Source organism: Misgurnus anguillicaudatus, chromosome 13, assembly GCF_027580225.2.
Source record: "Misgurnus anguillicaudatus chromosome 13, ASM2758022v2, whole genome shotgun sequence".
In the NCBI taxonomy this organism is placed as follows: Eukaryota; Metazoa; Chordata; class Actinopteri; order Cypriniformes; family Cobitidae; genus Misgurnus; species Misgurnus anguillicaudatus.
In genome coordinates, this window is record NC_073349.2 from 21,511,994 (window position 1) to 21,535,574 (window position 23,581).

The window sequence follows — 23,581 nt, forward strand, 5'->3', positions numbered from 1 at the left end:
TATTCTTTATTATTGTCTCTACATTAACCAATGATCACCAAATACCACATGTTTCTTTACTGTAAATGTTTATAGTATAACATGCACTAAAGCTTTTTATTTTTTTGATTTTTTTATTATAAATATTTCCATGTCAAAGAACCGAAATCCAGTCATGGACATGTTGCGGTAATGCAAATTTTCCCCTTAAATGTGGAAAAAACAACAAAATTGGTTTGTATGATGCCATTTGAAATCATGTGCAAAATAGTACATGAAGAGATGTTTGTAACTGTATGCTTCTTATTTTGATACTCTTACTTTGCATTTACATTTTATTAAAATGTTTCATGACACCTCATAAGTCTAATTTCGCGAGAATCACCCAGATATATGACAAAATTGTATTCAAAACACTACCTTCATCCTCTTCCTCTTCTTCTTCCTCTTCATCGGGTGTCTCTGCAGCCAGTGAACGCGTCTCCACCTGTTTCTGTAGCTCTTGTAGTTTACTCTCATAATCCTTTGAAAAGGTGTGATGAAGAGAGAACACAGCCGAAATGAGCCAATCAGCAGACGGCTCCAGAGAGTCACATGTCACAAGCAACAAAGACACTCCAGTACTGATAAACAGGCTACATTTACTAAAAAATCTTACTTAAAGCTCACTCCCTGTCTGCAGCGGACACGGTTAATAACATTTCCCTTCATGTGTACTGTCTGACATCACACTTGTAGAATTTAATTATATGAATTATACAGGGTTCCCACACCTTAGTTAACTTCAAATTCAAGGACCTTTCAAGGACTTTCCAGGTCCAATACCCTCAAATTCAAGTACTAAACGTGGGGACACATTTCAAGTGAGAGCAAGGTTACAGCGTGATACCTTTTAAGATACATTGTTACAGTACCCTTTCGAGGGAACTCGCGCTGCGTCACTGCGGTGACACTTTGGGGACGCCTTTGTGTATATCAAATTCAACCAATGGTGAGGCTTAACGACAAAGACATGGTGATTCGGTAGCCAGGAAGTATATCGCTATCTGAAATATTGTCAAAACGGTGTTATAGGACGCAGGAAGTATGGCAAGGGAGACGCAGCGTCTCGTTCCCTTCTCAGGAAACAACAGTTACATACGTAACCCGAGATGTTTTCATGTGTCAAACACAATTATGCAAAAAAGCATTTTGGTATGAATCAACATTTGCATACAGAAGATATATCATATAAGCATTTAAAGCGAACAGTTTAGCATGTGTGCTTTAAAAGTCTGGAATTTTTATAATATTTAAGATTTTTTACTACTTTAAATGCAACTGACACTTTATTGCATTTAAAAAGTAGACTGGGAGAATTGCACTGCAACTGGGGTTATACATAATATTTCCTTTTCCTGACATTTAAAGTGGATGTAGTTGTCCAATATCATTCACCAGCACATATGAATTTACTGTCCCAAAAAAGCAATGGAACAGTAAATTTACTTTATACTTTAAATGAAATTGATCTTGTACATTCAAAGTTAACTGGAAATAATACATAATAAAACTTGCCTTGTGCATTTACAATGCATATCATGACTGGCAGTCTAATCAGAGAAAATGGTAAAAAAAAATGGTACAAAGCTGTCACAGGGGCAGCACACTTTAAAACGGTCCTAATATGTACCATTTAGGTACATTTATGTATAATTTTAAGACCTTTCAGTTCTTAAAATGTACCTTTGAGGTACTAATATGCACTCTTTGGTACCAATATGTACTTCTGAGCTACTAACATGAATTCTTTAGGTACAAAAGGTGCACTTTTTGAAAGGGTACCAGCCCAGTGACAGCCATTTCTGACCATTTTTTAAAATCAGTATTATAGCAATTTTTAGGTTTATAGGTTTAAGTAATTTGGCTCAGAGTGCAAACAGTCATTACATTTCAAACTTGTCCACTTTATTTCAGCCATTGTTTGAAATCTGACGTTCAGCAATATTCACAATGTAAAAGCAATATTAGTAAACCATCAACAGATCTTAAAGATCACATGTTGCACAAAAAATGCCTCCCAAAACTACACACTATAATACATTTTGAGGCCATTTTGAGGCACTTGATATTGCTATTGTGTACAGACAAAAACTGAACAAACATGATATAAAGGGTCAAATACATGACTTTATACATTTCCTTAGCTCCTCTTGTAGGTGTAAAGAGTTGCTGGCAGCACCGGATAACACCATACATGACTGTTATGGTAACATTCTTTATTAAAGAAGGCAAAGGGTATACCTAAGATTTAGTCAGTTTATAAAGCAATGATTTTAAAGCAGTTTGTTATGACAGAGATCTGAGTGAATTATTTCTGTGCTACGCTAACAACATGTTAAAGTTTAAGTGTAATTTTATGCCATTTGTGATTATGGACCACAAAGCCAGCCATGAGTCAATTTTTTTACATTGAGATTTATACATCCTGAGTATAAAAGTAAATAAGCTTTCCATTTAAAAAAAATGGAATCTGAGGTAAAGCTGCACGATTCTGTATAAAATGAGAATCACGATTCTTTTGTTTAAAATAAAGATCACGATTCTCAAGAACTTTAATTTTAAAGACTGTTAAAAATATTGTGAATGTTAATTGTAGAGTGATTATGTATTCATTTTATTTAAAGAAAAAAATTTAATATAAATTTTAAGTAGCCTAAATAAAAAAAAAAAAAACGAATACATTTGGGTGCCATTGCTGCCATATGGATTGGCATTATTTTATGGTAATGAGCTATGACGCGGTTCGGTGGCAACCAATCGCAAGGCGAAAACGTTTGGCGGCAACCAATCGAAAGGCGGAAACCTCCGCTTGGGAGGATTCCAGAGAATGCATTCAAGCGTCAGAGCGTTTTTTGACACTCTTGCTGGCAGCGTGAACGTCCATCGGGTGAATAAATCTACATACACGCTTAATCTTCACGCCCGTTGCAACACTTGGGCCAAATACATGAAAACGTAATGTAAGTAGTCAAGTGGTCAAGTGCAAAGACAGAAAGTGTGGTCATTTGGACGCAGCCAATGTTTCCCCCGGGCTGTTCTTTCATTTGATCTAATTTGTATGTTCATATATTTAAAGAAGAAAATTTTCTGGAAGTCATTAAACTTTTGCTGGCACTGGCTGGCAACATTTTAAAAAATGCTGCCGGGGAAAGAGTTAATATCCTAATGATTTTTGGCATTTAAAAAAATATAAATTTGACCCATACAATGTATTTTTGTTTTTTTGCTACAAATATACTGTGCTGGTTTTGTGGTCCAGGGTCACATTTGTGCAACAGAATTACAAAAATTATGATGTAATAAACTCCTCTTCTTTCATTGGCCGGGCTACCAAACTGAACAAAAACAATAATACTTTAATATAAGAAAAAATATATAATATTTTAACACACTTTACCTTTAAAGTAAAGCCCTGCTTGATATCCAGTTTTATGATTTGCCAAAATAAAAGAATCACTGTTTATTTTTTCCTCCAGAAGAACCTTCATCAATGGTTGTGTTTCATAAAAACGTGACCCTGGACCACAAAACCTTAAGTTACCTTGATTAGTCTAAAGTAGCACGGGTATTTGTAGCAATATCCAACAACACATTGTATGGGTCAAAATTATCGATTTTTGATGTCAAAAAAATTCATTAGGATATCAAGTAAAGATCATGTTTATTTGGACAACTTGAAAGGCAATTTTTTGCAACCTCAGATTCCAATGGAAAGCTTTTTTACTGAGCTTTTCACATGATGCATAAATCTCAATTTCAAAACTGACCCTTATGACTGGTCTTGTGGTCCAGGGTCAAAAACAGTATGCTTCACTATACCAAATCCAATGGGCTTAAATAGAAAACAAGGCAGTATTTCTGGCAACAAAAACATTCAAGTTCGGTGCTAACATGAAATTTCTGACCTACTTGGCTAACTCTTGGCTCTGGCCAGATGAGATGACAAGATTTCAAAACATGTGCTTTGGTAATACACAGCTAGTAATGTGTCAGACTTGAGTGCTGAGGCAAACAGGTGCAAAATTTAGTTGAGGTGTAGGCAGAAAGTACAGTATAACAATGTATAACTACATTAACCCTATGTGGACATAATTAGTAGTGAGTGAGAAGATTGTGAGTAAATATCAGTGGTAAATTTAATTAAAAAGAGGAACGTTATGTGGTCTTACATAAGATTCAAGTGAAACTAAATTAAAAAAATGTAAAAAGTGTTATCCATTTTATGCATCATACACCTGTCTAGCAAATATAAAGGCTGTCCCTAAAACTCACATAGTTCATCTACAAGGTTTTAAAACGAGACCTGGAAATCATGAAAATAGTCCTGTTTAGAGTCTTTCCATTGGATGTCTCTTGTGCTTGTAGCAGACACCAGAAAATAAACGCGACTGTAATCATGTCAAGAAGATCAACAGCAGAGTGTTCTAGAACACCGACTCAATCCCGTGGGAACAGACTGCACCCCCATTGAGGATCAGAGTCTAGCAGACAGCACAGAGACAATAGATGCAAAGCACGCTCTGAAGCAGGTCTTTTATGGGGTTTCTCAATAACATTCCCGAAACTGCCTTAATGGACATGGATGTTTGCGCCGAGTCTTTACTCAAAACTTTATCATAAAGGGTTAAAAATGGGGAAGGTGTTTGTGCATTAAAAAGAGATTTACATTTAGTATTCAGTGTTAGTGTTTTGTTTATATATTGTTATTATATTTAGGAGCCGAGTACAAAGAGATTGCAAAGCGTGAATTTCATTTTGACAGGCTACGTTAATGACACACTAAGGCACTTCGTTTTAAAAGCACTCCATAGTATTTTACTCATTCACATAGGGCAGTAAGGTAAACCTTTGCTGTCAGCGTTCATATTTAATTTACCATTAAACAGAACCAACCCAGGGACCCCAATCATCATGTGCTCAATTGATTTACATAAAAAGCAACAGTAAAAATGTCAATTTCATCTATGACACAGGTTTAAAAACATTCAAGGAGATAAAATGTAGGCTGTTAACCTTGTGATTCCAGCATTGAATAGGTTATCTATGCACATGATTGTAAATATACTACTTTTACAAATTAAAATTCAAGTAATGATTCAACGTTAAAGGGACACTCCATTTTTTTTAAAATAGGGTTATTTTCCAGCTCCCCTAGAGATAACATTTGATTTTTACTGTTTTGGAATCCATTCAGCCGATCTCTCTGGCGCTAACACGTTCAGCACAGCCCAGCACAAGCCACCCAATCTGATCAGACCATTTAGCATCACGCTAAAAAACAACCAAAGAGATTCCATATTTCTCCTATCCAAAACCTGACTCCTCCGCAGTCACACCGCGCACCAAGACCGACGGAAAACCAAAAGCTGCGATTTCCAGGCAGATATGGTTAGAAACTATACTCTCATTCTGACGTAACAATCAAGGACCCCGCTGCCGCAACATGGCTGCAGAGGGCGCAATAATACCACGCAGTGCCCAAAAATAGTCCCCTGCTATTAAAAGTTACTAAGGGGACTATTTTCGGCTGCTGCGTAATTTCTTTGCGCCTCCCGCAGCCATGCCACAGCAGCAAAGTCCCCGACTAACACGCCAGAATGAGAGCATAGCCATATCTGCCTAAAAAAATGCAACTTAGTATACGATGTAATACAGAAGAGTCAAGTTTTAAATAGGAAAAATATCCAAACCCCTTGGTCATTTTGAGCCCAATGCCAATGGTCCAATCAGATCCAATAGATTATGCCAAGCCATGCCAAAAGTGGTACAGCCAGACCCGGAGATCGGCTGTATGGACTCCAAAACGGCAAGAGTCAAACGTTTAACTCTAGGGGAGCTGGAAAAGGAATATATTTTCAAAAAAGATGGAGTGGCCCTTTAAGAATTCCCATTGTACAGTCTTTATGAAATGTTGCAGTGGTTATTGCTCACTTTAATGCTTAAAGGATAGTTCACCCAAAACTGAAAAGTCAATGGGTGCCGTCAATTTTGTGCTTACCATCATTTATCAACATATCTTCTTTTGTGTTCAACAGAATAAATAAACTCACACAGATTTAAAACAACATTAGGGTGAATAAATGATGAAAGTATTTTCATTTATGGGTGAACTATCCCTTTTAATCTACTTAGACTGTCAGAACCAGCAGCAAAACATGTAAACTGAGAAAAATCAGTGTGAATGTAGGGCATTTTTATAATCTGTGGTGGCAACTTTAAAATTCTCTAAAAACAGCATAATACAAAGTTCAAATTCAAACAAAGTTAATACTACATCAAGAATTGATGCGCGTCTCACAATACTTGTAGTTTACAATACTTTGATCAAATGATTATTTGATTCATTAAGGTTCAAGAACACTGTTCTGAGACTTTGTGGTGGCTTGGACATCTTTTACCTGCCCACTTATTGCTAGACTTTCAACCCATTTGCATAGCTAACGTGGATAGGGGATCATGTTGATGTGAGGCGCTCATGAAATGTGGTATCACCAAATTTGGATCACCAAATGACAACAAAAACATGTTACATTTTTTAAAACAAGTGTCACATAGTTTGAGTTGATGGGGACAAGCTGTCCAATGCTGTAATGAATCTCATGAAGTGTGAATTGTAGTGTCATGGTTCTGTACATGAGTGTATGTTCCCTCACACTGCGGTTTCTCGACCACCCTTTAAATTTGGGGCAGACATTTGCCTACGCATTCGGGGTGGGGTGTAAAAGTTGCTATGGTGGTTCGGGTGCTGATTGGGTGGGTACTGCTGGTAGTGGTTGCTGGGATCAATATTGTTATAATGATAGGGCAGTGGATGCTGGGGATGTTGGGGATAATGGTTATAAGGCTGGTTTTGGTTGTTGCGTGGCTGGTAAAAGGCCTGTTGGGGGTGAGGCGGCTTCCGGTTCCCAGATTGCAAAGACTCAGTGTCTGGGGATCGCTGGCTGCTGTTGAAGGAGTTACTGCGGCTTCGTTCGTGAACTTTTTGGCCTTGATTATGTCTATGACTGAGGCCCTGCTCCAGATCTTTGCTTCTACGTTGTCCCATGGGACTGGGAAGGGTATGGTAGGATTGGACGGTGGGTAGCACCTGTTCTCTGGGCTCTGCCTCTTCACTTGTGCACTCCTCCTCCTGGACTGCTTCTTTGGGAACTTTTAACTCAATGACCTGTTCGTCTGTAATGATGATATGAGTGCCAGGGGTCCAGGAGTTGCGATGTTTGGGGTTGCTCTTGAAGGGAAAGCGTAGCTTGCGGTCTTCAGGTGGGATGAAGCGATGGGGGCCGCTTTGTCTGCGGAGCTGCTTGGAAATCTCCTGTTGCTGGAGGTTCTTCAGGCGTATCTGCTCTTGGCGCATCCACTGCATGCGTCCACGTCGGAATGAAGAATCATCATCTATTAACTTGGACACCTGCTCTTCAGTTGGTTCACCATTAGGCTTGTCCTCAGGAGCTCTACCTTCGCTGGAACTGCGGGCCCGTATGGGTCCACCACAAGTGGGTTTTTCCTGGGCCTCATTGGAGATCAACGGGATCACTTGTTCCATCTTCAGCATCTTGTTCCTGAGAGCTTGGATTTCTTCATCCTTTGTGTTGTTCTGCTTTTTAACCTCTTGCAAGATGTCTTCCAATTTGTCTATGTGCACCTTCAGGTCATCCATGTCATTTATACCTCGCCCGTTGGTTATGACATCTTCAATTCGTTCATCCCCAACCCCTACAGTGTCCCACACGTCACGGGCGACGGCTCTCCAGGAGTCTCGCTCATTTGGGTCTTTCTTGTTGTAGGCAGCACACAGTTCCTTCATTTTTACTATGGCCAGAGCCTCAATCTCTTGACGAGTGTGACGGAAATCATTCAGTGCCACCTCGTAGCAAATTTCTTTGACTGCCTGGATCTTTAAATCCGAGATGGTCACCCATTTGGAGTCCTTTGTGAGGCGACGACGCTGGGGGATTTGGTACATTTTGACCGGCTCCCGTCTTTTACCGCTGCTGGGTAAGCCACACTTTTTGACTATGGTTTGGAGCTTGCTGGGAGGAAGTTTCTCCCGCAAAGAGGTGATAAGTCTCCAGCTCTCCTCGCACGACCTCTTATCAGAGTCATCACCACTATCAGAATCTCCATCCTTGAGTAAACAAAACAGGAAACCAAAAGAGTGCGAAAACAAAATGGGAAATTAAAAAGGGAAATCCAAATCAAAAGGAATGTTTTCTGTAAAGAATGAACAGTGTTGTGATATGCAAAATGGGAAGTACTAAATATGAGCTGATGTTTTGCGATAATGAGTTATGATGAAAGCAAAAGCACAGCTACAAAGTTTGATAAGTGAACTTTCATAATAAGCAGCTTATATATGTACCCTTCTGATGTATCATAATGTTCTCTGTGTATTATGATTATGTACATCAAACAAACAGCACTTTCAAATTGTATGTGAATCTTTATAATGATTTTACAGTAAAAGTTTTAAAGGGACACTCCACTTTTTTTGAAAATATGCTCTCCTAGAGTTTTTTACCGTTTTGGAATCCATTCAGGTGATCTCCGGGTCTGGCGCTACCTCTTTTAGCATAGCTTAGCACAATCCATTGAATCTGATTAGACCATTAGAATCGCGCTCAAAAATATCCAAAGAGTTTCTATATTTTTCCTATTTAAAACTTGACTCTTCTGTAGTTACATCGTGTACTAAAACAGACAGAAAATGAACAGTTGTGATTTTCTAGGCAGATATGACTAGGAACTATACTCTCATTCTGGCGTAATAATCAAGGACTTTGCTGCTGTAACATGGTTGCAGCAAGCGTAGTGATATTACGCACTGCCCGAAAATAGTCCCCTTGGTTACTTTCAATAGCAGGGGACTATTTTCAGGCACTGCGTAATATCATTGCGCAACTCTAGGGGAGCTGAAAAATGAGCATATTTTCAAAAAAGTGGAATGTCTCTTTAAAATATCAACAATTAAATACAGAAAAATTGTGTGTGTTTAATGTACTTTAATAAACTTCATTAAAAAATTATTATTTATTTTTGTTGATTCAAGTTAACACATTAATTCCCAAATTGCATATCATTATATAAAGAGTAAATGCAAGGCATGACTGTCATGATTATGAGAAAAATGCCAACAAAACGGGGACAGATGTTGCTCTGATCTGCTGTTTTGGTTGTCACGTTGGTTTCTTTCTTTTTGTACGGTTCAAATTCGTGATATCCTCTTCAGTAAAAGCTGCACCCCAAACATGCTTCAGTGACATGCAGCAAAGCTTCAATTCCTCATAAGAAGTCCTTGACAGAGAAGATTTGCTTTTAGAGGTTTTAGCTCTAGCAGTGGGTTAGACTCTTGCGTGTTTAATACGGGTCAGTAAAGAAAAATAGAAAGGACAGGCTACAAGGTGGTTAAAAGCACTGACTTCATCCACTAAGTTAAGGCGGTTAGTCGAGAGAAAATGCAGTTTCTCATTTTCCAGGTCAAGAAAACAAAGGACAATACAAAAATCACAGTCAAATAACACAGGAGACAGCTGGTGATCATGTGTAATCGATGCATTGTGGGATATCTGTCGTTCTGTAATGTGAGACTCTATGGATGAGACCATCGGAGCATTGGAGAGCTTGTCATCACTGATTAAGACCCCAGCATGGATAGCTGTGTTATAGCATGCCCTCTGTGTCCGGCCAGACACAGACGCTTACTCCAAATCAACTCAAAATGAAAGCTACAGACACCAATGAGAAACCACATTGTCACTAGCCTTCATCAACTACAGCAGAAATCTGGGTTATGGCCACAATGCATTGGAAAATCAGCAATTGCATTGAGAAAACCGACAAACAAAATCTACTCGGGTAAATAAAATCTGCTTATCAACACCGTTCAGCAACAAATGCTAAAATGAGGTACTAAGTACCCTGTAAATTAATCTGTTAAACATGCTACAAAAACAAACCATGCAAAAGCAGCAAACAGAACTAACCAAGGAAAGGCCAATTTTACATCGATTTACATGGCAATCCAGTGCCTAATTCAAAATAGTGATGGGAATTTTAAATATTTTGTCCGATATGACCCATAAAAAGTCAACTATTTTGATCTACACAGTTTTACGATCAGTATTTAAATATATATATATATATATATATATATATATATATATATATATATATATATATATATATATATATATATATATGAAGAGTTTGGTTCCAAAACGCAATAAATCCATTTTGACAAATTTTGGTAAAAACGTGTTTTCTATACCAAGAAAGTGACAAGATGAAAACAACTATTTTCTGTTACAAACTTTCACACAGCATCTTTAGGTTATAAAAACATAAAAAATTCAAATCCATAAGTTGATTTTCAAAGATTTATTATAAAAACGGATTATTTTTTCCACAAAATGCAATAAATCCATGACAATTTTTTATTCAAAATTCTATAAATCTATTGAATAAATAGCCTATATAAATGTGCATTCATCTTTGCCATGTTATATTCATTTAGTTGACTAGTTGTACACACTAATTAAAAATATAAACATTAATGTCATTAATCAAAACACTTACTTTGTCATATTAAGATCACTGTCATTGCGGTTACTTGACGTCTTCGCTTAACGTCTTTCACAGCGATCGACTGTAAAATGTTTTTGGTCCTGCTCGATTTTCGTTGACTTTGAGTAAAATTATGGAAAGTTTTTCATAAGATCCTCTGGGGTCAATGTGTTAGCATGAGAAGCTTGATGCTGTCGGGAGAACAAGCACCCGTCTCCCGAGTGCCTCTCAGGGAAATTGTTAGATGCTGATGGCTTACGTTTCTTTCCCATCACAGAAAACCACCACAGGTTTAGCGATGCAATTAAAGTATTATTTTGTTTTGTTTGTTGATCACGTAGTACAAAGTAGATGAGGAAAACTAGGACTCCATGTACTCAGCGCGCCGCCATGTTTGTTTACATTGCGTGAACGGTGGGCTGTAATATCAGAAATGGAGTTATTGCGTTCTGTAAAAAAGTGGGAGTGGCGTTTGTCGCATTTTGGGAAAAAAGGGAGAAAAGATGACAGAATAACACGGCGGATATTGGATTTTGAGTAAAATTAATTATTTACTTTTAACTACTGACCTGATATAATACTGATTTTGGCAGTAACTCATTTTTTTCAAAAATGGCGTTTATTGCGTTTTGGAACCAAACTCTTCATATATATATATATATATATATATATATATATATATATATATATATATATATATATATATATATATAAACTAGATGAGGCGATTATTATTATAATCAGTACTCACTAACACAAGAATGCTTCCTAATACAAAAGCCAAATTGGTTTTCTTCTGCTAATGCTGTTTTGCAAAGTTATTTCCTCAAATCTATAAGAAAAAAAAACTTGCTGTATTAAACTGAAAATCAGTCCATATCAGCAAAGGAGGCCATCTGGTATCTCAATCCAGACAGTGTGGATTCAGTTTACATGCAAAGAGATTCAGCCATGCACTTGGAGAAGTATTTCTCTCTTTCACACACAGACACACACACACAAAAGTCTCAAGGTGTCAGAGCTAAGAGTGCAGAATTAGTGCTGCTTGGACTTCAGCAGAGCAAGTAGAAAACTATTGGCCCATTTCTCTTAAAAGAATATGGCACATCTTTCCCCTCAGTCTAAAGAAACATTGCTGACAGATTTTTGGGAGGACAGTTAAGGCCCAATTGGAAGAGCAGAACATGTCACTATAAACAAAATAAAAGGAAACGAGTATCAAACTAAATAGAAAGCACAAAGAATCAGCCTTACCAGTCGCTGTTGTTCGAGTAGTTGGTCCGCCTCTTCTTTTTCTTTCTTATAAAGGATCTCCATCTCTGTTAGCCTGAATATAATACAGTGAGAAACCACTGAATCAAAAAGCTCCTCAGTGTACTTTCTTTCCACTAGATAATCCTTCTTACAATTCATGTGCTCACATACCAAGCATCTGTGAGAGCTTAAACTTCACAAAAATGTAGATTTGGCCTTGTGTAGCTGATGGGTGACTTCTCACTTTGCACTGTGCTCTGGTTGGCTATTCAACCTTAAACTATAAGTTAGCTGGGATTTGTACTACTGCTGCCCTTAAAAATATTCTGGGTAATATATACAGTACTCTGCAAAAGTCTTAGGCCACCATGCCACAATTAGATTAGTTGTTTTTGAAATGTTATAGTGATCATATATAATCGTTTCTCAGTCTCCTTAATAGAATACATCCAGAAAATACAGGAAATGTGTATGTAGTATTAAAAACTGTATAAAAATGTAAACAGATGTGTCAAGTTTTTAGAGTAAACTCCCCTTCCACTTCAGCAATAGCAGGAAACTGCAGGATCTCTTAAACCTAAATGAAATTAATTCCTAATTTATAATTTAGTCTTTTTACTTCATTCTGGTCAAAAACGCTCAAGATGTGTTTAGTGGCAAGAGAGGTCACACTAAACACAGACGATGCCTAAAGAAGACATTTAGTCCTGAAAATTATTTTTTTATTTTTTGTACATATTACCTGTATTTTCTGTTTGTATCTTAATAAAATAGATTGAAAAATTAATATGGATGGACATTAAAACTTTCTAAAACAACAAGTCTGGTGGTGGTGGCCTAAGACTTTTGCACAATACTATATTATATATATATATATATATATATATATATATATATATATATATATATATATATATATATATATATATATATATATATATATATATATATATATATATATATATATATATATATATATTAGGGCTGTCAATAGATTAAAAAAATTAATCTAGATTAATCGCATGATTTCATGAGTTAACTGCGATTAATCGCAAATTAATCGCACATTTTTATCCATTCTAAATTTACCCTAATTTAACACTTTTCAGGTTTTTAATATTCTAATCATATATACATAAATAGATGCTTTATGCAAATGTATGTTAACAACAGCCTGTTTACATTTTAACAGAATCACCAGCCATTGTTTTGTATATGAATTTTCCTTTCAGAAGATTTTTCTTTCTCCATTTTTGTTTGCTGCTGCATCATTTGTGACATGTGCTGGCAAATTGAGTCGGAATTAGCAAATTTAAAAAAAATAGTTGTTCATATTTTGACATTCTCTATTAAAACATAGAACAATGCATGATTTGTTGAAATATAACAAAATATGACAGAACTACACGTGTTTGAAGTTGAAAGAGTCAAATTACCACAAACATTTCCACATCCATACATTATATTACCACATCAATACCTTAAAATCACTGGTAAAACTAATAGATTTAGCACACACAAAGCAAAAACATCATCAATATATGTTCAACTTTTTTTCCTTTTGTTTGATTGACATTGAGACAGACTGCTTAAAATCTAAGTGATCTAATATAATGTTACACATCAGATAGTTTTACACAACAGTTAACCAAACATTTACTTAAAACATAACAGATTATAGAGCCTACCTGCGTTAATTCTTATCAAAACAGATATTTGTAAAACTGTAATTTTGTGTAGATGTCTATATATCCGGGTCGCGTGCACGCGCTTTAGATATCAGTCAGTCAGCGTGAGGGGATCGCTTTTGAGTCTTGTCGCTCTTAATAACTCTTTAACATTAATCAGGTACCGAACTTTATCTCTCTTAATGACTCTTTTAACATCAAGCAAGTCCTGCAGTCTATTTTCTAAGTCATGCATAAAAGCGAAACCAAAATGAATTGAGACGCATTTTTGTATTAGATTAAGCATTAGGAGGACGGTAACGTTACACCTCTCAGACGTATAAATAAAGATCATATCAGATGTCCAACGAGCATTTAGAGCATTGGATTTGGTAGACGATTTGCTTAATGTTCTTATTTCTATGAAAACTTTTTACTCATTTAGAGAGAGTCACATTTGTCTGCGTCTCTGTTCATTCAACTATGGGCTGGACCAAGGGTCAAACAGAAATTGCGCGTTGCGTTAATCTCCGTTAATAAAATTAGTGGCGTTAAAATGAATTTGCGTTAACGCGTTATTAACGCGTTAATTTTGACAGCCCTAATATATATATATAATTTTAAATGTTTTAATTCCCATAAAATTATATAAATACATAATATATCCTCTATGTCTGTCTCTCTCTCTCGAGGTTTTTTCCCTACTAGGACTTTTTCCTCCTGACTAAAAAAGCCGGGAGTTTTTTTCCTATGGTTTTTTTCAACCCCTAGGGAGTCAGCTGACATTGGCTTAACTTAGCACCCACTTCTATACATCACATTATTACTTACGCTCGCTAGTACGGTTTAATCTTAGCTGCTGTATTGTGCTGCTTATGTTGTCCATCGATTTTTTTTGTGTGTTTTTACCTGCATCTATTAATGTAAAGCTGCTTTGACACAATTAAACAATTTGAAAAGCGATAAATAAATAAAATTGAACTGAGTTAATTTTTAGAATACACTAAAAATGCAAGACTGTTTCAACCCATGGTTGGGTTTGTCCATATTTGACCCAACCATGGATTAAAACGACCCACATTTTTTGTACAACTTACATCATGTACTCTATTTTTACCTATAATAAAAAAGAGGTTTCAAGGAATAAATCTGAAATAATTTTTTGCGATAAATCAACACAATCCTGTCTGTGAAGCTTTGTACTCCTATTAAAGAGGCCGTTTTTCGTGATCCATTTTTTAACTTTAGTTGGTGTGTAAGGTTGCTGTTAGAGCATAAATAATGCCTGAAAATATATAAAGCTCAAAGTTCAATGCCAATTGATATATTTTCTTTAACATAATTCGCTTTAAGCTCACTGCGAATGGCTGGTTTGTACTGCAGCGCTCTATTTCTCGGATATATGATGTCAAAATAAGAGTTTTTGACTAACCTCTGCCTACAGGAATACGTCAGTCGCCAGTTAAACTCAAATGGCTCTGCTAAGCTAAGCTGCTGTCGAATCACAACACCCTAAACAAGCTACACAATCAGAACTCGTTACATATTTCTGAAGGAGGGACTTCATAGGACAAAGACGTCATCACACCGTTTTTAGGACAGTGAATACACAGTATACAGATAAGTAAATTGTGTAAAAAAGTTTTTTTACAAACAAAACATGAACATGTTATGTTGCGCACTATAAAAAAATCAAAGCTTTGAAAGGCAGGAAAAACTGCAGCTTTAAAATCCCATTTGGACTTAAGTACCTCTTCTCCATCTCTTGCTTCATGTCGATACCCTGTTTCTCCAGCAGTTCTCTTTGGGCAAAGGTCCAGTCGACCGGCTCCACGGGGGTCTCCGCCGTCGGGGTTTTCTCGCGCTCAGCGCGAGCCTGTTCGGGGTGGTTAAACCGGAACACGTGGTTCTTTCCCATGATAATCCGGTTACCTGAAGAACAAGTAGGTATGTACACCCTAATTCAAACTGTAATATACAGTCTCACATAGCAGAAACAAAAAAGGTTTTTACAATTCGACCTGCTGTAGCTGTCAGTGACTCACCTGAGCGCAGCTGAACTGCCGAATTCACACGTTTGCCGTTGACATACGTTTCAGATCCTTCACAGGGTTCCAATGTGACGATCACTATAGAAACAGCAAAGGAGTCATTAACTCCAAACCATCATCATTAACTTGATGGTCATTTAGGTAAAATTCAGTCAGATTTACAAGGCTGATAACAGTCGGGATAATGTAAGTGTGATCTAACCATTTCCATTGGCGTTCCTCTCACTGCGGAAGATACAGTGTTCTTCCTTGATGTGTGCTCCGCTCAGAACGATGTCCTGTCTTCTTTCTGCATCTGCCTGACCCACCCTGTCAAACAAAAGACATCCATCTCAACTATCACAGAAAATCCTCTTACATAGACAGTCCTTTTGCTTTTTCTTACTGTTGCACTCTGTGAACGGTGTGACCCTAAAGCCCTGGGTATCGTGTTTTTACACATACACAAGTGTATGCACACAGCACATTGAAAAGCACTACGTTGAAAAGCAGTTCATTTGACATACACGACTATATACTCCTGTGCGCACATTCGCGACCTACCGGTATGCATGTTACACGCACACTTTTCAGATGACGGAAATTGCGCAACGTGCACTGTACGCCAACCCTCGCATAAAAAAAATGGACCATACTTCAGACTTAAGATCCAGTGTTGGGCAAGTTACTTCCAAAGTGTAATACATTATATATTACAAATTACTGTCATTTGAAAGTAATTAGTTACATTACAATATTACTGTCTCTGAACTGTAATGAGTTACACTACTTTTGCGTTACTTTTGAGTTACTTTCATCAAAAGAACAGAAGTATGACTAGGCATTATAAAATGTTAAAATGTAGTTTGTTGCTGCTTATAAATCTAGAAGTTATGTGTTGGCCCTCGAGCTTTGAATAGGCAAAGTGAAGATTTATGGCAAAATACAGTAACAATTACTGTCATAATCATAAACATAGACAAATGATCTGGTAAAAGTCTGGTAAATTATGGTACACATACCAAACACAATAGAGCTAGAGAACACAATAATGCAACCTATAGCCTAATAACATGGTAAGACACGCAACCTCTTTTCATTTCTATTCTTTTGATCACTTTTAATTCAGATTCACAGCACAAACCTGGCATGCACTGGGTTGACACAGCTTATCAAAAAGTCCTATTGGAGGATTAGGCCTCAAGGAATACAGCTCATTTCAGTCCAATAGGATTACATGTAGGCTAACATATCATTGCTTAATAAAACAGACAAACAGAGGAGCACTGCTTTTTGCCAAACAATGAATATAGGTTCCCATACAAAGGCTGGTAAAAACTTTAAACAGTGATGTTTAAATGTACTATTTAGATAACCATGTTTAAGTCTTCACTAATGTTATGTTGTAGTTTAGGTTGCTGTTTGTAATAAAACTGTAGATAGCATAGGAATAGCCTAGCAATCTATTATGTATATGGACTGTAATCATAGCAAAGCTTACCTTGTCATTGCTGGTGTGATATGGATTTTACTGGCAACATGTAAAAGTCTCTTTACTTCTGATGTTCAAGCAGCACAGGAGACCGATAGAAACTTTCTGTTGCTCTTACTTAGTGCTCTTATTCGCAAAATTATGCGTGTGCGGCGCTACCGGACCTGATTGGGACCACTTTAGTCAATGCTTATAATACAGCCGCGGACTTCCCAGATTCGGCTCTTTAAGAAACATCTCTATATTTGACGCGCACCGCGTCCAAATCGCATTTCAAATACAAAGTTAAAGAACTTGTTGCATACAGCACGTGGAAATAGACATACGCTGCGTCTCAAACCGCCTACTTCCATACTATATAGTAGGCAAAGAGTACGAGAAGCAGTGCTTTTCGCCCACTATATAGTATGGAACTATGCGGTTTGGGACGCAGCTATTTACACAGCTTTTTCATGTGTGGATGCTGGTCGCGCGCATTGGTCAAAAATAAAAATTTAAAATAACACGGTCTAATTTTGAAATGCATTGTTGTAACGCGCTCGTTACTAAGACTGTAACGAGTAAAATATTACCAACATTTTACGAGTAATGCGTTATATTACTGCGTTACAGCAAAAACTAATATATTACTGTAATATATTATATTTTGTAATGCGTTACTCCCAACACTGTTAAGATCTGACTTTAGGAGCTGCTGTAGCTTAACCATGGGTGCAATTCCCATTGGATGCATGTACCGAAAAAATTTAAGTTGCTTTGAATAAAAGTGCTCGTCAAATGTAGGCAACGCATAGCAGACAAAGTCCTAAGATCAAACATCACTCAGGGTTCCCACACCCTAGTTAACTTCAAATTCAAGGACCTTTCAAGGACTTTCCAGGTCCAATACTCTCAAATTCAAGGACTAAATGTGGGAGCACATTTCAAGTAGAGCTGCAAATTTCGACTATTTTTTCAACCGATTAATCTATCGATTATTTTTTCGATTAATCGAATAGTCTAAAGATTTTTTTTACAAATAATAAATGTAACATCTGCTATTAATGCCAACATTTTATTGAAGCATTTTCTCAATTAAACAAATACACAAACAGTGCCAGTGCCAAGGAAAATATAACAAATCACATAAAAACAAGTCCAACATTAATTCAGCCTAACATAAACAGTGCAAAAGGGGCATTATTCACCTTAAACAAATAAAATATATTAATATTAAAGAAGTAAAATAAAAATAAATCAAACTGAATAATAACTCTTTATTAATATAAAAACATGTCCCGCTCTTTATTGTTCCAGCCCTAGTGCTAATCATAAACTAATGAAGAGTCATCATTAACTACAAAATGACTCACATGAAATCATTGTTTATTAATACATTAACTAAAAAACATGTCATGTTGTACTTAATGATGACTCTTCATTAGTTTATGATTAGTACATGCATTTACTCAGCATATATTACTCAGTTAATATTATTACTATCAGTAGTAACGTTACTGCATTCTCATTTAGCATCAACTTTAACATTTAACTTTTCTTAAGTCTTGGGTAAATACAAATTTAGTTAGTATGATCTTCTAATATTTTATAAACGGCGTTTACGCTGCTGTTACTTTAAATAAACGCATGTCAGGAATACCTAACGAGACGAGCTTTTATAATATCTGCGCACATAGCAAAAAAATAAGCTATGGGAACTCCGCGCTGCCAGCTGCCTTTCAGTGCACGCGGGCACATGCCTATCTCAGTGTAACACAGTAACTTATTATTTCATAACTTCTTAATATAAAAAGTTAAACATGTCCCGCTCTTTATTTACTGTTTCAACATACTGCCCAGACGCGATGCAATGTCGTGTCTGTCAGGCGTCTCGCAGCTCGTATTAAACTAAGATGTAAACACAGCTGTATTAAGCACAATATATACCTGCATTGGTTCTATTTTTGTTTAAAAACTTACTGTAAAAATTCAAATACTTACGCTGCCGTCGCGTCATTTTGAGGTCGGAGAGCTCCAGGTTGTTTTCTTTTAAGATGATCATGCACAGATGTTGCGCTGCTGTGGTATGCCATTTCAGTTTTACACAGTATGTGTTTTATTTGGTTTCTGCTTAAAGTATTCCCACACTTTTGATCACGTTCTGGCTGTTTGGTATAACACTTGTATTATCCGGTCGGAGCTGAAGCCGCCTTCATTTGAAAACGTAAACAATGCGACGCATCGACACATTTCCGGCAAATCGACGTAATTACGTAATCGACTACGTCGACGCGTCGTTCCAGCCCTAATTTCAAGTGAGAGCAAGGTTATATTGTGTTACCTTTTACGATACATTGTTACAGTTCTCTTTCGAGGGAACTCGTGCTGCGTCACTGGGGTGACACTTTGGGGACGCCTCCAGGGGTGCGTCTGAATGTGTATATCAAATTCAACCAATGGTGAGGCTTAACGACAAAGACTGGGTGACGCGAGAGCCAGGAAGTATATCGCTATCTGAAATATTGTCAAAGACGGCGTTACAGGGACGCAGGAAATATAGCAAGGGAGATGCAGCGTCTCGTTCCCATTCTCAGGGAACAACAGTTACATACGTAACCCGAGACGTTTTCATATGTCAAACACAACTATGCAAAAAAGCATTTTGGTATGAATCAACATTCGCATACAGAAGATATAAGCATTTAAAGCTAACAGTTTAGCATGTGTGCTTAAAAGGCTAACATTTTTATGATATTATCCTACACTACACAGGGAATATGATGATTTTTTTTCAAAAAACTACTTGCATAAAATAGATTCAAGCACTTTCAATGACCTGTATCTATGAATGTATATTTTCAAAAACTTCCCAGGGACATCTGATATTGACGAACATGCTTTCATACCTTGTTATTCCATCTTTGATATAATAGAGCAGACATTCTGACATCAAAGGATCTTCATTAAGATTCACCAGGTGAGGTGTCTGTAGAGAAAACGGGGTCAGTGAGATCCTCAAAACAACATGAAATGATTCGAATGGCATAACATCTGCGGTTAGACTAATAGCAATATCAGATTTTAAAAAACAGATGGGGGCAATAGCTAAACAACTTTTGGATTTAACTTTGGGACTTTAAAACTAAGACACGTCACAATCTACCACTACATGACCAACCTTTTTGGGGGAAAACACCCCATTAAAGTCAGTATAGAGTTCACACGGCCTTTCTGCGAATAGCTTTTGACAGGTAGCAAAAAACAAAAAGATGTCATAGAAAAATAAATATGAGAACATAAATATGGAGACAAAAAAAATGACAGAAGAGAGCTCTTGAGTGGCGTTGTACAAGAGGCAGGTTAAAGTGTTGATATGTTTAAGGGAAAAAAACTACAAGGACATAATGGGATTATTGCAAATGGTGCTGGCAATTTGAACTAATGACAGCTTTCTGACGCACACGGGAGAAAGCACAGTGCCCGAAGATTCCAGATGCTGTCATCAGTCTTACCAAATGGCTTTATTTCATTATCTGAATAGCAGTCTATCACTATATGTTTCAGTTACTGTAATTGTCCATTTGCCTAAGGATTTGGAAAAACAAATTCCACTTTTTGTCAAATCAAAATATAGCTGATCTACATTTGCTGTTGAGAATCATGTCATTAACTACACCAGGAAATGAATTACCGAATACATGAAATGTTGTTTGTCATTTGTCTTGGACACTTAAAGGTACTAGTTGAAACTACAGTTAACAGTACAAATATTCACAAATCTATAACTAGGACTTTTCTACAGGAACTATTTCTATTAATATTGTCTTGTTATGACAAAGTTACTCTAAAAATGGGTAACACTTTATGTCCTTATGTCACATGTCATTAACATGAAGAAAGTTTTATGCACATTTGTTCAATTATGTACATTTAAATGCCAAGATGTCATTGTTTGAATTGTCTTACACACGAAACATGACAACTTGACATAAATCATACATCATAACTTGTCATAAATCTGTCATAAACATGACATAGCAGAATAATTACCATACTTAAGAAACTACCTAGCTTTATGGGTTAACATTACATAAAACTTAATTTGAATGTCATTAAGTGTTAATGCTGTGTCAAATAATTTTAAATACCTTAACAAAATGTAAAAGACACTTCAAAAGATTATACTTAACTTTATGAATGTGCACAATACATAAAAAACTGACAAGTAACAAAAAACGAACAAAACATTTAATACATTCAATTGAATGTAATTAACTTGCAGCGATATGGACACAACGCTGCATGGCTTTACCCATTAATGTACCTTTTTCATTTAATTTTAGGTGAATCAGTTTCCAAATGCAATAAAATATAATTTTATAAATTAAAATTATTATTATTATTAATTTTATGAATTGAAGAATATTCATGATGTTGTTATAAAACTATTTGACAAAGTATTAACACTTAATGACATTTTAATGACAAATTATATTTGTACCACTGTAGTAAAGAGTGGTCAGTTATGTTGTCTTGGTAATGTCATGTTGTCATGACAAGTTATGATTTATTGGTTAATGTCAAGTTGTCATAACAAAGACATCTCAAACAATGTTAATCTTTGCATTAAAAATGACATAACTGAACGAATGACACTTAATGACAGTTGTCATAAATGTGCATAAAATCTCCTTCATGTTCATAGCATGTGTCATGTCATGATTATAAACGTGTCATGTTAGTCTTATGAACACCCCTTTAAGTAAAGTGTTACCTAAAAATTTATCTGAAGAAACTCCACAAACCTGATTTGAAAAATAAACACTAAAGTCTTCAACTGACAGTGATGTTGGCCTATTAGGACCAAACTACAAAGAAATCCATTGCCAAAGGCATCAACGCAGTAAAAGAATAAAGAAGAATGATCAATGATGAAATGTGATGAAAGACAAAGACTCAGGATGACGTGAAAAGAAAAGGACTGATGCAGATAGCACGGTGAAAATTAGTTTACCTTTTGAGGAGAGAAGACACCCAGGGTTCCCCCATCTTCTCTTATGGCCACACCCATCTCTGCAAGAAGCGCTTCTCTGAGGGGAGACAAATATCAGGAAATGAAATCACCAAGACATACAATGACACAAGATTTTTTTTTACACTGCATTCACAATGTAATTTTGGGAGTAAAATACTGCTTGTATGACAGGGCTTAAATTGCTGTGGTGCCTGTGAGGGTTATGACCTGATGTGATATGAACGTGCATTTGATTTGGGCGAGATTTCACAGCTGAGCTGTGTCTGGTACAGGCAGGCACCAGCTGAACATGAGGGCACATAGCAGACACTCTACATATAGGCATGATGGGCACGGCCACAGGGACAATAGGAAGGGAGCCAGATGGCACCCAGACCCTCACTGACCTTTCCATACGGATGGCCTCTGTCTTCCTGAGCTTCTCCTCCCAGGTCTCATTCAGCTCAGCTATGATCTTCTCTGACTCCTGCAAAAACACACAGAAAGATCAGTGTAGGTCTATGAGATTTGTTACACCTATTTTATCATCTACCAGTCTTTTGGGAAACGCACCCCTAGATCAGCTTTTTCTCAAACCTGCCATAGTAATCTGCTTGATATGTGTAATGATAAGAAGCTTATTATGGTTTTAATGTAGTGAGCTTTTTGTTCAATCGTATATGGCAATCGTAATTTTGTGAAGGCCATAAATTTAAGGGTGACATGGAAAAATCACTGATATTTGGTCTAAAGAAAGCGAGGGTCATACACTTGGGAGCAATTGAACAGCAGGCTGTGGGCTAAAGGGCAGTAAACACGGTTTACTTTAAAGTTTTAACTTTAAATGTTCCTTTATTATGTCTAGCTCTTATTGTCTTTAGATGTAAGGAAAAACGGAAGCATCTGGCCTGAGCAACAGGAAGCTCCCCCTAAATCCTTCCTAAAAGGGTTAACACCCCTGCCATCTGTTCTTCTAGCAAGTAACACTGTAAGATATCAACTTAAACATGCATTGATTTTTCTAAAAAACAGACAATGATAGAGGCACACTGTTAGAAACAGATCATCACCATAATATGCCATTTAAATGTACAAATTGCATCTTTTAAGGAAAAAGCTATAATGTCAACTCAGAGCTAACAATAAAGAAAGCCCAGGACTGCTGTAAAAGTTTCAGGACGGTTAACAAAACCCAGACCAGTTTTTAATTCTTTTGAAAGTTGAAATTTTGTTTGTCATAGTACCTAGACAACTTTTTAGTTGTCATTACCGAAACGTGAGTTTGTAAATGCATATATTTAATGTCATATCATTAATTGCGGTAATTATAATTTTTGATAATGATAATCTTAAAAATTTAAATAATTCTATAGGAAATATTTTTTAAATCCTTTAAAAAAAATGGTTATACACCGTGTGCAGAATTATTAGGCATGTTGTATTTTTGAGGATTACTTTTATTATTGTACAACTACAGTGCTCTTGGTCAATTCAAAATGTTAACAAACCCTCAAACCTGAACATTTAAGTAGTAAAAGTGAAATTTTGGCTTTCTTAAGAGAAT

At 36.5% G+C, this 23,581-nt stretch overlaps 1 protein-coding gene across 12 annotated transcripts in view; it reads right to left on the bottom strand.

Annotated features, from left to right (window-relative positions):
* Positions 1 to 23,581, bottom strand: part of kif1b (kinesin family member 1B) — a 120,911-nt gene that overhangs the window by 28,961 nt on the left and 68,369 nt on the right. For 11 of the 12 annotated variants that reach the window (XM_073875371.1, XM_073875373.1, XM_073875377.1 and 8 more), the window contains 8 exons: positions 22,425 to 22,504; positions 22,018 to 22,093; positions 19,910 to 19,989; positions 15,756 to 15,862; positions 15,548 to 15,631; positions 15,254 to 15,434; positions 11,836 to 11,908; positions 400 to 502 (listed from right to left, as the gene is read on the bottom strand). In XM_073875371.1, the coding sequence (XP_073731472.1) occupies positions 400 to 502; positions 11,836 to 11,908; positions 15,254 to 15,434; positions 15,548 to 15,631; positions 15,756 to 15,862; positions 19,910 to 19,989; positions 22,018 to 22,093; positions 22,425 to 22,504 (784 nt within the window). Of the gene's footprint in view, positions 1 to 399; positions 503 to 5,754; positions 8,147 to 11,835; positions 11,909 to 15,253; positions 15,435 to 15,547; positions 15,632 to 15,755; positions 15,863 to 19,909; positions 19,990 to 22,017; positions 22,094 to 22,424; positions 22,505 to 23,581 lie in introns of those variants that run through there. The other variant, XM_073875380.1, reaches the window with a different exon arrangement.